This window comes from Larus michahellis, chromosome 6, assembly GCF_964199755.1.
Source record: "Larus michahellis chromosome 6, bLarMic1.1, whole genome shotgun sequence".
NCBI lineage: Eukaryota > Metazoa > Chordata > Aves > Charadriiformes > Laridae > Larus > Larus michahellis.
This window is the reverse complement of record NC_133901.1, coordinates 8564585-8581425: the sequence shown is the minus strand read 5'-3', so window position 1 is coordinate 8581425 and position 16841 is coordinate 8564585. Positions and strand designations below refer to the sequence as shown.

Here is a 16841-nt window from a genome sequence, read left to right as displayed (position 1 = left end):
CGGGAGTAGCATTAGCTTTTATGTTCCAGCCCCCAAAATAGGATGCAGAAAGCTCTACACATCCCTGAAATGGGAATTAATGCAGATGGTCTCATATCTGCCCGAACTGCGGCTCCTTGTGCCTCTGGTATACCCCCATACAAGGTATACAGGTGCCACCAGAGATGCTGCTTTTGGGGGGGAAAAAACCAACCCTGTTGTGTACCAAGAGGGAACAGGAACTTCAGGGCCCTGCTTGTGTAATCCAGCGTGTTTCCCACGGGAGCAGCCCCTCCATGCCAGCATGAATGGCTGCCCAAAATAGTAGCGAGTAAAAGCTTTCACCGCAAAGGATCCCGATCTTTCTATCCTCTTTAGACTCATTGTATCCTGCTAAGAGGCTTAATTAACACACTGCTTGACAGGCCTTGTCAGACTGAAACATGGACTCTACATCATTTAATACAGGGGCCGTGGTCTTCCCTGGCAACACAGGGCAAAATAGAAATGAAAATTAACAAACTGGAAGATGAGAAAATAGAAAATGAATAAACCCCGAGATACTTCATGGACACAAAAAGAGTCAGGGGTGTGTGTGGAGGGGAATTCTTTGTTAAATGGGAAACAAAGTCTTAAAAATATGGATAAGAGCAGACATGGGTGTAAGTAGCTCAGAACAGCATGGGCAATGGGCTGTTTTCAGTAACCAAGAGCAGCTGGGGTGTTTGAAGAGCAGCTGAGGCTGCTGCTTTTGTGCTGGGATATGAATGGCAAATGGATCAGAGCTAGTGCTAAAGGTGGTTTAGCACCGAGTGTGCTGTCCCTAGACTGGCGCGATGGACTGGAAGAGGTGAGCAGCAGCAGCAGAGCGCGCTTTGTTATTTTCTGCCTGCCTCTGAAGATCACAGGATTGGAAAATGGCAGGAGGTGGGAATGATAAATTGGCTTCCTAGTAGGTGACAGAAAGAGGCATCAGGTGGCTTTGATCAGAGGATGGATCCTGCATGGCTTCTGGTCTGAAGGGCAGGAGGCATTGCAGTGTTTCTGGCTTTGGACTGCCTTCAGCTGCGCTTGCCCTAGCTGTGCCATCACTTCAGAGGTTGTGCTGGCAAAGGAAGGATCAGTTTTGCACGTGCCTGTGTCAGTGCCACAGAGAAGAACTCATACGTTTGCCTTTAAATGCAGTGGCTCTGGAACAATGAGATAGGGTAACGTGTTCACTGGCAAGAATGGCTGTGAAAGCTCCAGTGATCTTTACTGATATTTCCAAATTAAGGATCTGGGCAGTAACTCCCTCCCTGCATAGCACCGGCAGGCTGGTGAGACATAGTTCTCCTTCAAGGCACCGGCTGGGCTGTACTCTGCTCTACTCCATCTCATCCGGGTGCTATCGAGCAGCGCTGACGCTCCAGCCCCTTTCCAGCATCTTCCCTGTGCTCACCAGCGCCACGCAGCCCAACGCGACAGCGCATCCTGCTCCAACGGGGTGAGAGCAATCGAGCCACTCTGACAAAGGGTTTCCCCCATCACTGTTGTGTTTCACCAAGTGACGTGCAAGTAAGGAGAGGAAGAAATGCACCTAAATGGAAGTTTTCCTGCATAATAGAAAATCACCATTCAACAAAATTTCTCTTAAAATCTGGAAGAATATCAACAAAATAGAGAACTACCCAAAGCTGCCGCGTTTGAATAACTGCCATACTCACTATTAATTATAAAATGGAAAAAAACCCCAACCTTTTTACTGCTATTTTTGGAATACTGCTGAAATAGGAACTTTCTCTTCCCATCTCCATCTCTCTGACCTCTCAGGAAGCACTTTTGTACATTCTTTCAGCAGCAAGTGATAGACCTCTTAGGCAGAGATACTCAAACAATAGCACACATGTCCAAAAAGGATTTTGGAAATTAATTTTTAATATGTGGCCTCTGCCCTGATTTCTTGGTGCTACTCTAAACCCACGGGTATAAATAGATTCACTGACCTGAATGGGTATTTCTGGATATAGCAACAAAAAACCCCCAAAACATTACCTGCTACTTGAGGTGAACATTTATCTAGGTATGATTTAACATCTGCAGAATTTTTTCCTTAGACTTTGTACGAATAACTGTTTTTTGAAACAGACTTATTTGAAAGGAATTTAAGGACTAGTGCATTCAGATTGCTTTAGATTTCTGCTCCTCTGCGTCTGAACCTGTCTCGGATGGCTGGCTGCCATCATCTCCATGGCTGGTCAAACAAGGTGGCATTTCTGTGCAAGCCCAAACAAGGACCAAAGCCTGTGGCAACCTCTGGGTCCCTCCGTTAAAAAAAGACCCTGAAAACTGCTGAAGGCAGCTGGGTGAGGTTGCTAAATCACCTCACCGGACACGTACGCACAGAGTCTGTCCTTGGGCTGCTTGGAGCCAAACACAGCTGATTTGCAGTGGAAAAAGGTAGAGGGACCCAGAACATTCTTCCTCTAACTAAATACTGACAGCAAAGCCAAGCCAGGCTTTTATAACGTGCGGACTGCACGAGGAGCCAGCTCAGTGCGGCTTAAGACAGCACTTTTTCACAGGCTTCTCCCTGGTGGGAGTCTACAGACCTTGAGACCCTCGGTCTTTTCTGTGCCACAAGGTTACAGGGTTTCCTGGCAATAACTAAATAATTGCAATAGTCTAGTTTCCTGAAAGTACAGATCTAAAGGCTAAAAAATAATTAATGCATAAAAAACCAGAATGTACAAATTAAAGACTAGAAAAAGACGCTTTAGATTGCTCTCAACACCAGTCTTGCACTTCAAGCTTTCATTGCTTTTTCTTCCTTAGGTACCTATATGTGTCTGTAGCTATCTGATTGCTATTAACATCTGTGTTCAACTGAAGCGGGAAAATGAAAACTGCAGTAAATTTTACAATATGTTTACATTATAACAAGGTTTATAGAGGCATCGTAATTCATCGTGTATTCCAACAGAAGTATGGATCTCTTCCAATTTAATTTTCTGAAGTTGGAGTTTGCAGCTGGGTCACTCCTGGTGTAATCTGGGAGATGCATCTCCTAAGGCTGTGGGTTGGAAGAGCAGCATCGCGGCTGTCACTGCCACCCATCAGTTACCGCGCCGGGGGCTGAGGGCAGAGCATCCGAATCACTTTCTGTGGGCGCAGCAGCATAGCTAGCTTCATAAATTTTGTTGCAAGGAGCAATAATCAATACTTCACGGTTAATGACGCAAAACTGAAATTAGTATAGATTTTATGTCTCCTTCTCTTCCCAATTATGCAAACATTACTATGCCACTTCTGTAGTTGCCTTTTATTACAGCTTTTATAGAGACTGTCCGGTGATGTTTAATTGAAAGACTGAATAGTCAAAAATGTCACAACCAATTTTGGTTTTTACTTTTTTTTGTGTGTTCAGTCTTCACCCTGAGGTTAATAGAAAATGATGTCAAACACAAGAAATGATTTATGTAAGTCATGCAGGTTTTGTCACCCAGAGCTATATATAAAGTCAATTGCAAATTGTTTTCCCATTCTAAATTACCGTACGTAGCTCTGGGATATGCTGAAAAAATGACCAGCAGAATAATACAGAAGAAGAAAAGGTTATCTTCTCAACTGAACTGTGCTTCAAAGAAAACAGTTTTGAAAGTTGCTTGTTTTTAATATGCCAGAAGAGGATGTACCTCAGAGCAGGCCAGAGAAAAAAAAAAGGGAAGGCAAAAATAAAAAGAAGTTTCACGACTGGATTATTTCCAATGGCTGATGAGCGGTAAGCAGCAGCCAGACCTCCCGAATCACACATGGTGCATTATCAGCTGCAGCGTGTCCACAAAATGGTGCTACAATTAGAGACCCAGAGGGGCAAAGACTGGGGAAACATCTAACTTGTCGTCTTGACAAATCTAGTTTATGCATAAAACATATTTTGTAGTAATAGTCCTTCCAAGGCTGGGAGGAAATGAAAGCTGTATTAGGAGTAAATCAGCTACCAACTGTGATCTTGTTTCATGTCGAACAAGGTAGAATCTTGTACTGGATTAAAAAGTGCCATGTAAAATTTCTGTGTTTCACAAAATCGGCTTAATTTGGGAAAGCAGAAGGTAGAGTTGGCTGATGTATTTTGCTCCTGGAGATGGCAACAGTCTTACTGGAAACAAAAATCTTTGATTCATCTCCAGGTCAGATAAGATATACAGGACACAAATATCCTTGTTTTCCTTTTTTAAATGTTCTTAGCCTTCCTGGGAATCCTGTATCTGCATGCAAGGTAGATGTGAAGTAAATTACCTTCCTTCCTTACTCTGAGTAGCTTTTGATTTTACATTTGATTCCAAACTTAAAGAGCTAAAAGAAATAATGAGCTAACATCTTTGTGTTTTGCATAGACTTCTCATTTTCCAGTGTTGCTTAATTACCAAACAGTTGATGTATAAACACAAACCTGAAGGCATATCCCTGCATCTCGGGATGGTGATGCTCTTTGTATTGCATCACAGGGATGCACTCTGGGGGGTTCAGTGTTTGCTTGTGAGCCCAGTTTTTCAGGAGACCAGGCACGTGTGCTCCGGGCATGTGTGTCCCAGCGATGCCAGGGCGCACTGTGGGATTGTGCCCTGCGGGGGGACGTAAAGTTCAGCCTAGGAATTGCATCCCCTGGGGCACACACTTTATTGCAACCGGGTTCTCCTCCACTCCTCAACTCTCCCCTCTTCTGAACAATAAAACCCTGCCAGCCAGATACAGTTTAGTTTTTTAAGCCGTACCTCTGTGCTGAACATCCTGGGAAGATTTTTCCTGGGACATTAGCATGGATGCAGGGAACCCCAGCTATGCATCTGCAGTAAAATTAGTGACATCTCTGCTATTGAAATGGGATCTGATGCAAATACCCTGGTAAAGGCATCAGGCTGTAAATCTCAGCCAGTGACTCTTAATTGTGAGACTGAATGCTGTTTGATTGCAGAACAAAGAGAAGTGCCTGAAAGTACGGGCTGATGCTCACTTGCCTCTTACCAATACCATCTCCTCTCAAATCAAAGCAGCCACGCACATAAGACGTGAAAGAATACTCTCCTCATTTTCTCTGCCTATTATTTTTGTAGGTCTGGTATTCTCTTTCTAACCTTTGCTGGACATATTGATAAATATTTTGGTTTCTTTATAGTTATTTTGGAAGTTTAACTTTGCAAGCAACTCCGAACTCCGTAGGCATTACCCGAGGGACTATTTTGTTAGTGGTTGGTTCATGCTGTCTTGAAGTTGAGGGGGAATCTCCAATGTCAACCAAGGGCTTCCCATGAGCACATTGAAATGTTTTTTCTCGCCTTGTAGGAAGAACTCAGAAGGCTCCAGCACACCTTGGAACAAGTCAATGATGGCAAAGACTTACTTCAAAGGTAAATGTGCGATTTCTGCAGTCTCTCACACGTGGCAAAGTGAAATGGATTTTATAAGGCAAGAAGCCCTTTCTGAGGGATAGTCTCTTTGTTGTAGACTATGTTTGTCACTTGGTAATATACTAAATATTCAAGATTTTGCATCTCTCCCATAAACAATTCTTATTTTTAGTTACAGGAGGATAATTTCTGAAAACTGCTGCTGATTGAATGATGTAATTAAGTGTCCAGTAAAGTCTCAAAATAATTCCACAGGTTGGGGTCTAATCTTACAAATTTTCATGCGAAGATCTTTCATTCATGTTGCTAGTCCCATCCAAAGCAGCGTCCCAAGATGTTTGATTTTTGTCTTCTAGCATTTTAAAATTGCTTTCTCAAAACAATCAGTTTGCAGCACCGATTCCTTGGTCATCGTTTATTACAAAGAATTTTTTCTTCATATTCCTGTATGGCTTTTGCTGATGTAATTCATTTGCTACCGGCATTACCATTGTTACTTTCCATTTTACTCTCCAGCTTTTCAAATGTAGCCCCAGGGATGAAAGTTAATTTAGCAAGAATATCTATTATATTTGCCAGTGGTTTTTTTTTATTTGCAATAGCTTCTTTGCTGGGTGTGCCTGTCTCTGGAGCTGTGGCATCTGAAAGGTTTAGCGCAAGGACTCAGGCAAGATCCGATCTGGAAACTGGATCCAAATTGGTACCTTTTGTTAACAGTCAAATGGAGCTGGATGCAGGGACCCAGATGCCTTCCTCCAAAGACAGCAACACCTTATAATAAGCAGCTCTTGTATGTTCCTGTCAAAATTTCAGAATTAATTCACAGTGATTGCAGAAATGTCATGCTGAGACACATTAAGCCCGTTTTCTTTTCTTTTCCATAGCCATCAGCTTACCATGGATGAAGAAAATAATATCGAAAAATATCATATCAACTTACAGCCCTTGGAATCAAAAGTGAAAATGTAAGTAATGAAGAATGTAATTTCTGCCTTTAAATGCCACTGAGTTTGTCTGATTCCCAAACCGCAGAACTCAAACTGTATCCGTCATGGATTCCTGTGTAACTTTAAGCATAAAAAAGCTTCAATTTCACAAGGTAGCTAAGCTCTTCTCTATCTTTAAGCACATGAACGTTCTCTTTGAATTGAGTTTCAAATGCTAAACTTCAGTGTTGCACTAATTTTGTCATTTCCCCTGTGAAACTAAAGAATATTTGAGCATCTGCTAGATTTTTCATGTATTTAGAGAGCATACTAGAGTGGGGAAGTATAGCACGAAGCAAGCAGAAGTCTATTCAGTGGTATTTTTCATATCTAACATGAAGCCTGGTTAAAGATCCCCAAGCAGCTCACGGGACTCCTCTAGAAGGAGCAGTCCTTGGGTTTGCACGGGGATGGAGATGTAAGTCTGAGGGGACCAGGGTTCCTGTCCTGGGGGGTGCAGCACAGCTATATGGCACTAAGAAACCTGGTTTTTATTGGAAAACGCAGCAGTTGGTAGCACTCAGCCAAGGCACATAGATGACACCTAGCTACACCACCTGGAGTGAAGAGATAAGCATCACTGTGGTCTGGTAATGAACACCCCAGCTTCCAAATGCAATAAATTTAGCCTTTGTAATACATTTCCTGCATGTTGTATAGTTTACCACGGGGTCAGTTATTCTAAAAGGTTTGACTGTGCGGTGATACCTGTGGCAATACTAGGGATATAACTTAAAACTTACCCACATGTTTATCGGAAAAGAGGACTCCGGCCCTGGTGCAGGCATTAGCTCCATCCAGCTGGCACCAACTCTGCGCTAACACAGTGCCCCTGGGCTTCCCAGCAGACAGCAAAAGTTTAACAAGGCTCCACTTGCATCAAAAAATATGAACGTCTTTATGCTGAAGCCCCCAACTACTTCATGGCAAAATGCTGCAACACTGAGTTGTACGTGTTGCTACATTACATACTGAATTTCACTTTCAGTTGAAAAGCTACTTGCTATACAGGACTTTAAAATATTAATGCCATATTAAAATATTAAAAGGACACGAAGTTTCAAATTAAAATCAAGCCAGCATCTTTTAGTCATGCAAATATAAGCCAGACAGAAGAATAAATTTTCAGAGAGCTTTCTGGAAGGGTAGTTATGACTTAACCTCAGTATACTCTCAAGCTTTAAAATAGAAAATACATGTAAATATAAATATGTAAATACTACTTGTATATATTATGCGGCAAAGCTTGAACCTGAAATAATGCAAAGTGTAAACGCTTGAGGTGTGAAGATGTGGGGATTTTTTGAAAGAAAAATGCATTTACTGAAAGGTCCTCCATTGGCACTCACATTTGGGAGCTTTGCTGTCCTTTTAAAGCTCCTGTGTGAAAACAACACAGGTCTTAAGCTACCTTACTAGCTCTGAAGTGCACCTATCCTGGTGAGGCTGTAATGAATGCTGGCTTGTTTCTGATCTGGTATTCTTCTAAAAAAAAAACCAAAATACATATATTTGATTTCTTCAACCTTGAGATGTTCAAAATACCACATGTGTTGGCAGAGTTGTCCCCTGACCAGGAAAAATTACCCACCAAGAGATACTTCCCCATCTCTGGAGTTCCCAGCACTGTAGGCAGTCAATGAGAAGTTGTACGTGTCCTGGTGTTGAGCTTTATCCTCCTCCTGTGAAGCCAAAAACACCGTTTTCCTGTTGGACGTGCCAGTGTGGGATCAAATGCCTTTTCGGCAGTGGCTGGGGGCTAAGTGTTTTTCTGGCTTGTGGAAGTGGGAGCAGAAATGACATCTTGACTGTTAAAAAGGTAAAAAAAAAAAAAATAAATTATTTTTTAAAAAAAATATTCCTACAACAATGTAAATCCATGCCGAAGTCTTTGGACCTTTTGGTTTGAAGTGTAAAGCACATGGTAAGGTTCCTTCAGGAAGGAGCATTGCCTTCTGCACTGCCCTGGGGTGCAGATACCATGGGTGAGATCCCATGGGGCATCCCTCCTGGGGAGTCCCCCAGCAGCAAGGCTGGGTGCTGAGGGTGCCAAACCCTTCTGGAGCAGGCAGGGTGGAGGAGTGCCGGCTGCCACCCACACCCCGAACAGCCACCTGCGCAGAGCAGCACAGGAGCTGTGCACCGCTGAGAGCAACTTAAGCAAAGGTCAGGGTACTCTACCTGATTAACAGATGCACTGAAGGTTTTACTGACTTGATATCCCAGTGAATAAATTCTCAGTTGCTTATAAATCCTAAAAGGAGCTCTTTCTTGCTCATTGTACTACACTACCACAGCCAAGCTCGGGTCAGAATTTAGCTCTGCTTTTCTGCAAAGTTCACAGATTATCCTGTGCGCAAACACCCACAGACTTTGTGTTAGTGCCATTACTATTGTGAACACAGTTTTAATTCCCAGCATCTCTCACTGGTCTTTCCGGCTCAGGCGGTCCGGCACTGCCACCTGGTGAGGGCTGCTTTGGCCACCAGCCGGCATGGAAAATGTAATTTCTTTGCAGAATTTCACATCAGGTTTTAGCAACTTGGTCAAAGCTTAGAGTTTGGAAGCAGAGCTCCTACCACAATCCCCACGCATTGCTTTGGAGGAGGTTTAAAGTCCCCAGCTGCCCAGGACAGAGGAGATTTTAAAGGATACCAGTCTGGCTCTGAACTTCCAACCATATCTGCATTATATCTGAAAGCTGACAGAAATATAAGATGTTGAAGGCTGTTCATCCTTTTAAACAGATAATTGCATATTTTTGTTTGCAAGATGTAAGGGAATTCCCGAGTTATGTGCAGTCTCAAATTTAAATCACTTCTGTAGGATTATGGATTTGAAAGATTTGCTTCTACGTAACAGTTACTTCAAGTTATAGCTGTAGTGGCTAAAATAAGACCTACAGAGGGTAGTTATGTGTGATCATTATCAAAATTGGAAAACAAAGTGCACAAAAAAAATCAAAGCACAAAACCCCCCCTCTTCAGCCAAGAATATATGTTTTAAATCCTTTTTGTTGCTACATTCCTCCCCCAACCTTGTGCCTTGGTGTTTGCGGCAGTATCCAGCGAGCATGGCGTGAATACCTGCAGCGCCAGGACCTGCCACACCACGAGCAGCTGGACAAGCGCAGTCCCTCCCCGCCTTCCCTCTCCTCGGACAAGATGAGCAGGTCCATCAGCATGAACACTTTTTCCGACAGCAGCACACCGGTGAGTACAGCGTTGGGACCCATTTTTCCTATTTGTTGCTTTTTGCTGGTTTCCTTTCTAGGACTTTGGATAAATGAAAGCTAAATTATGGGCTAATCGTGAAAGAGGGACTTTTAAGGGAGTAGTAGTGTCCCAAATGAACCTGCAAGCAGATGTGCCTCTTGTGGGTACAGTCGAATGTGTGACCGTGTGTGTTAGATGTGGATCTCGGCGATATTGTGTATTGGACGCAGCGGATATTAACAGTGCTCTTGATGGGAAAAGGTGTTTCCAAATGGTGTTGTGTTCTTCTGCAGAAAGCAGGGATCTTCACATGTGTTTAGCATTTTCTGTTCCCCCAGAAAACCCCAAAATTGTGGTGCTTTTCCTACAAGTAAATGTGATTTGTAGGATTTATTTTTTTTTCCTAAAAGAGACTTGGAGAAGTTGATCTAGGGATTAAAACTTAAATTTGATTTTGGAATAAATATTCATGCCACCTTGCGGACTGGATGACTAGTGGCTGGAGGCTGTACTTCTCTTTTTAAGGTGACCCTAAACTAGAAACCCAAATATAGAGCCCATTTTTTGAAAACAAGTGGCTCTGTGACTGTCTCTGGAGTGGAATCTTTTAGGTCAACAAATCAGCAGGTAGATATAGACCCTATAAATATTGTTTTCAGCTTTGTGAGAGAATGCATCAGTTTTGAGGAAAGTGTAGGCTAGAGCACATGAAATAATAGTTTAAAAAAAAAAACACAGGAGAGACGAGTTGCCCCGATATGGGTTAGACACCAGCTAAATAAAAGCAGGCCGTGTCCCAGTGTTTGACTGAGGTGTGAACAGGTTGTCTGGATCCTTGCTAGGACTGCATGTTGGTCAGCTATTTGAAGCTCTGTTGCCAGTCATGGGACAGCATTTGGTGGCTTCTGAGTTCACTACAAAAATCTAGAAATCATTGCTAGTGGGGTTCTTAAAGTAGATGGAGCCCCCGTGCAAGGGAGAGGTGTTTGTTAGTTTAACTCTGCCTTCAGTCGCAAAACTGGAGCAAAGCGACCTAATGTAAAGCACGAGGCAGGCTCACGGATCCAACAGAGCTGTTCTGCGCCAGAGCTCCGGTCTTTTACAGGGACAATTTGACATTTTCCTCCATTGAACCAGGTTCAAACCGAAGCTAGGTGAGCTGTTTCCAGCAGCTATTATTTTTGTGACACTGTGGTTAGGCAGGCTGCATTCGATTTGACAGCATTTAATAAAATATTACTGAGAGTGCACTGTTTTATTTTTAGATGCCTTGTGTTCGTCGCTGGAGACCTGGATGATAAACTAGGTTGCAATATTGGGTTATACACTAATGCCTCATTTATTAAACAAGTTAGGTTCCTCTAACGAGAGAGATAAATTTGGATCTATTTTTTCTCTGCCGCTGGCATTTGTTGGAGCCCGGCTGCCGTGCGGGAGCACTGAGCCAGCCGCTCAGCCACCACAAGAGGCCCCTCGTACCCTGCGCAGGAAGGCTCCATCAGTAACCCAATGTGGAAAACAATGCATTTGCAATGCTTTCGGGTCTTTCAGGGTAAAAGGAGTACATCTGGGAGTTATATATTTGTGGGAAAATGAAACTTGGACACTAGAATTGCTACTTAGTTTGTATTAATTCAGCACCCATTCATCTGTCTTCTGCATCCTATTTTTTTTAATGCAAAGGAAGATGGGAATATTTTCTCGAGCTTTTCTAGTGCCAAGCCAAACAATAACCTTTGAAAAATCAGAGGACTTTTCTGAAGGCAAAGGAACCCCCTACCTATTTAGTGTGTCCTTGATGATTGCAATACCTGAGGCTTGAGGGACCCACACTTGTAAGTGCAGGATGGTCCCCAGTTCTGGGATGAGGCACTATGACTCCAGGCAAATGCTGCTGTGCTTGCCAAGGTCCTCATAAACCATTCAAAATTGGACCTACTGATTTTAGATGTTTTTTCTGTCTGCATCAGTGTGTGCTGTGGGTCATCTTCAAAGTAGGGAGCACCTTAATGAGGTGAGGAGAAGCCTTTAGTGTGTGAGTTCAGCAGGTGCCCTAAGAGGGAGGTGGTTGAAGGTATGAAATCTGGTGGGGAGGTGTTGTATGGGAAAGGTCTGAGAACAGCTATGGCCACAAAGCAAAAAGACAGTAACACTGTTCGGTGTAGTTTTGTTTCCTGATTGCTTCTGATGAAGTAAAACTTTGCTGGCCCTGTGTGGATCGTGGCCTCAGCTTCTACAGTGTAAGGTTGGGTGTATAAGTGAGTGCAAGGAAATGTCACCAGTGCACGTGCCTCTCAGAGCTGGTCTGGGTCATCCTTGCTAGTCCTGGGACACATATGCTAAGGATAGACTCTGATCTAGTGCAGTAGCGTTTCTGTCAGATACAAATGTGCCTTGCTGATGGCAAATGTCACATATTTTTGGTTTGGAATTGATACCATCAGGTTTAGGGCAGGGCCAGGATAAAGCCAGAACATAACAGGGACAATTAGCCTTGAACTGTTGACATATGAATGGGAGAGTAATTAATTGTCTTAACCAAATAAAGACTTAGGTAGAATTAAATGCAACATTTGTTCTGTGAGCCACATTTTTCAGCTCTAGTATAAGGTAAAATTAAGGAATAAGAAAAAACATCTGAGAGCAGAGAAACCGCTGCCGGACCCATCTGTAATTTTACACTCTCTAAGTTTGTGTTGACAAGACCCAAGCTGGAAGCCGAGGAGGGGAGCTGGGTAATAACCAAGCAGTCAAACACATCCATTTGCCAAGTCCTCAATTTGGCTTACATTCCAGAACAAGACCTTTGAAAAATGGGGCAAATTCACTACGATGCCATTGGTTTTTTTGCATTAGCAGTTTTGCTGATGCCCTAAAAGGTAGGCTGGTGCCTAGTCTTTGCATAAAAATATGCTGTGCTGAGCAGCATGGAGTCCCTCAAACTTCTATTGCTGTCTGGCAGTCTTCCTCTGAGAAATTCAGAGGGAGGAAGTCAGACTGAAATTTGGACTCTTTGGAGGTTTTCCCATTTCTTTTTCAAAGAAGTAGAAAGCAACTAGCATGTCAAAATATGTTAGCAATAAGTATTGATGCAGATGGGAGAGGGAGAAATTTATGAAGTATTTTGAGAAACCACTGTCACAACACAGCCACTTGATTCAGCTGAAATCTAATCCTGGGTTTCAATTTCCTTTCTCAGCACAAGCCTCCCAGTGCTCAGCTTTGCTGGATCCTCAGCTGCATCTTGCACACTCCTGGGGGCAAAAAAGTAGTTGGCTACTTGAATAATGAAAGACAGAAAGTATCTCATGCCAAAAAAATAACTGAGAGCCCGCGGGCTAACAAACGTATGCCACTGCAGCAAGACAGGTGTTGAAACTGTACACCAAATATCCATTTATTACCAGTATGTGGGACCAGCAGTTGTGGTGAGGTAGAATTTTGAAACTCTTAATTGGAGGAATAATATCTAAAACCAATGTTTATTGTTGGAGACAACAGAGAGTGTCAGCAGATGCAGTCTGCAGCTGGAGAGTTAAGAATGGTGTTTGGTCATTTGTAGTCGAAAGATAAGGTCTTTGAGCTCATTTCCAATATTACTACAAACCTCCTGAGTCATTTGTAAAGGAAAACAAGGAATTACTAGGACTGAGAGAAGTCAGGGTTTCAAAAGCACTTTTCCTCTCTTGCCCTTGAAACCTTTTCGCTCTTAAAAAATAAGACAAAATGTCCAAACAGGAAGTAGAAAAAATAATTAAACCCATAGAAAACGGAAATACAGTGAAAAACTTGTACATTCGAAGTAAAAAACACCACAAACCAAAGGTGTGAGCCCTTTTGTGAGCACACGCACAGCTTGTGTGCAGGGTGGGAGGGAGGGCACCAGCAAGAGCACTAATACTGGGAGGAGTTAGCAGTGATGGCCTGAGCCCTGACAGTAGCTGTACATTCCTGATATGCAGGCACTTATTCATTTGTAATCATTAAAACTTTGTGAATTCATCAAATATGGCATTTCCTTGTTGTCCTAGCCAAGGAAAGAACTATAGAAACACAAAGCAACAATTTCAGAGTAACTTATAAGAAGTGAGGAGAAGGGGAGGTACCAGGAACAGTTCTTACTCTGCTCAGTAGCAGCAGGGATGCTTTCTGGGCAGCCCATACCACAACTTTCGTAGTTAGCAGTTTTCATATCACTTTTTAAAAGCCATTTGTTTCCCGTGAGATGGGGATAGCTAGGCAAATGGGCTTTGCCTTTGGCCAGCGTGAGATGCTGGCCGTATAGTCAATCAGTTCATCACTGATTCATTGATAGAGGGCGGTGTGAGATCTCCTTGATTTGCTGAAGATTGTGTGTATCTTTTATGCATTTGGCTTCAAAAAACTGTAGCTTAGTCCTGCTGGCTGTGGTTACCATACTTCAGTTCAGAGAGACAACCTAATTGTGTGATTCTAAGACTGGGAATCTTGATAAATCATTAATTATGATACCTTTGAGTCTAATGTTTGAACTTGTTTTGGATCAGCTAGCTGCCTTCATAACTGCAGAAAACCGTTGCTCTTAAAATGAAATACTGATGAAGAAATCGTGAAGTAGAAAAGGAACAACCAGATGAAGGAGAAAAGAAATCCACAATTGAAACAACTCCTTATTTTTTCTGCTACCTCCAGGGCTTGATAATTCACAGCAGCTCTCCCATGTGAAATTTTGTCTTAATTTTATAGAAAAGGAACAGTGTCTTCTAGACTGTGGGACACTGAATCTTTGTGGGTACTAAAGTAAAAAGACTCTTCCTTCAGGCTGGTTTATAAGCCTCTTCCGCTTGAAGCCTGAGCATCTTATCCCAATAACGTTTCATTACAATTGTGCATGTCTTTTTGTTAGTTGGCTCAAAGGCACCAGGTAGTAAACAAGGCCACAATTAATTTTTTTTTGACTGCCACCACCACTGTCTTCCTCCTCCTGGCTTAAGGGTTGGTCAGAATGGCAACTAAGGAAAATAGATAATTTAATTCAAACTCAAAATGATTGATCACAAGTACCTTGAGCAATTCTAGTTAGTTGGAAATCAGTTGCTCTGTTACTAAACTTTTAAAATAAACATATTTGCAGATAGTATAGTTTAAGAAAACCAGAAAGACTGGTAAGCCTTTTCTGGGATGCAGTGACTGAAATAGCAAGATGAATGATTACTGTTCTGGAAAATTACTTGAAGAGTAACATATGCATCTCTTGGAAAAGTTTTCTGGTTTTAAGGCACACTTTTATGTTAAATAAAATACACTCAATTTGATCTAAATATTTGTCACTGAAAACGTTCTTCTTTGAGATTCGCATCCAATCAACAGGAATTCATGCTATTTTAACAACAATACATCTGCCATGACTCTGAGACATAACACAAAGCACAAAATAAAATAGGGCACAAAGAAAAGCAATTAAAATCCCCTATCAGATATGTAGATGGAAGAAATAAAGCAGTGCACTTAGCAATCAGAAACTCACAACCAGAAAAAATGATACCAACCCTGAAGTATTATATACATTGTAGAGTTGATGAAGTCCAGAATTTCGCTTCTTAGTATTTTGAAGGGAAACTTCAGAAGATGTGAAAATTTGCAATGAGATTTCATCTCATGTTTTCAACAAATAGATTTCCTTTTAAAAACTCAGGACAAATTTCCTGCTCTGCTGCACTATTTTTATGTGGATTTGTCTCTGATCCATAATCAATAACGTCCCACTTGAAACAAGAACAAATCCTCGTTTCTTTTCATTTGGCTTTCTTTTTCATAAACGACACTGGCCAATCCTAGAAGGACTCTCACAAAGGCTGCCTCTATCCAGGTCATAAGACATGTACGTGCACTCAGTGAAAGCACTGTTAGTTCCCTAGACTCCTGCCAGAGTCCTTACTGCCCGCTTAATCCGAGAACCTTTCAGGTAGATCATATTATCAGGTAATGGGTCATGCTTTCTGTTTACAAACAGACAAATCATTCTTGATGTTGCGGCGGGGGCGGAAGCGATGAGGCTATCTCAAAGTGTTTGTGCTATAGTATACAATGTTTCTTTCGGCCTGCCTTCCTGTAGAAAACTGATATAATGGGCAGAATGACAGACGAGGAACATAGCTTGAGTGATGAGATGGGAAACAGACTCTTCTTGTTCAGCTACTGCTTTGTAGGCTGGAAAATAAAGGATTTGCCAACTGTGTGTGTGTCGTATGGGCAGTTTCCTAACTGTTGGAAAGGACCTGCTGTCAATGATTTATCAGATTATTCTATTAGGAGCACACAAGCAGTATCTGTACCATCTTTAGTTGCTTTTGCTTCCCTTTTGCATGTTTATGTTTAATCAAAAAAATTAGGAGCAAGACAAATAATAGATTTGAAAATAATATGCTTCCTTATAGATACTTTATTTCTTTTTATTGTGTAGAAAGGTGTCAACACTTACCTTCCTATGTCGCGTGTGACTGAGTTTCTGCTTTTTTTCCCTCAGAAATAAAAAACTGTATCTATAGTTACTAAGAAAAAAGGTGGTTGTGGTTCTGACCTGTTTTCATGACAACATCGTTGTGTCTCTCTAAATGGTTCAGTCACAAAGATACCGTCTGTGAAAGCCACAGAAAACCTGATAATCCTTAATAGACAAGCAAAAGCTGGTGCGAGACATACCTGCATCCAGAGCTCTTATAGAATTGCAGTGGGATCTTGATATTTTTTTTCTTTTTTTACTTTAATCTGAAACATTGACATGGAAACAAAATTAATTCGTTCCGCTCTGGGCAGAAGTAGCTTCCGCTGTGCGTGATATGAAATTACATGTCCAGGAGGACATGTCTCCCCCAGCAGCCAGCTCCTACCCTGCTACAGCTTCCGAGGAGAGAAGCCGGACCCTCTACCCCCGTCCCCGCCTCCACAGCCCCTTGGGGTCTGCTCTCAGCCGGGGGTGGCGGGTGCCGCGCTCCCTCCCCACCCCGCCGCCCGGAGCTCTTCAGCACCGCGGGCAGCGACGGCGCGGGCAGTTCAGGACTGCGGACAGCGGCAGCCCCGCGGCGCGCCCCTGGTCCTGCCCCCAGCCGGGCTGGGTGCTCGCTGGCTTTTAGTGCACTTCTCCCCCTAGCCGCTTCAGTCCTGCCCACGCATACTGACACAACACGTGGTTTTTCTGCTAATAATGTTCCTTCTGATGTTCACGAGGATGGCAACAACTGATTCTGTAGAAAGATCATTTTTTATTTGAGTGCAGCACCTGAATAGGCTTCTTT

General features: G+C 42.6%; 1 protein-coding gene across 1 annotated transcript in view; it reads left to right on the top strand.

The window, feature by feature from the left end:
- Nucleotides 1-16841, top strand: part of SCHIP1 (schwannomin interacting protein 1) — a 183183-nt gene that overhangs the window by 44214 nt on the left and 122128 nt on the right. The window contains exons 2-4 of the mRNA XM_074590519.1: nucleotides 5302-5366; nucleotides 6251-6331; nucleotides 9414-9564. Coding sequence (XP_074446620.1) covers nucleotides 5302-5366; nucleotides 6251-6331; nucleotides 9414-9564 — 297 coding nt within the window. The remainder of the gene's footprint in view (nucleotides 1-5301; nucleotides 5367-6250; nucleotides 6332-9413; nucleotides 9565-16841) is intronic.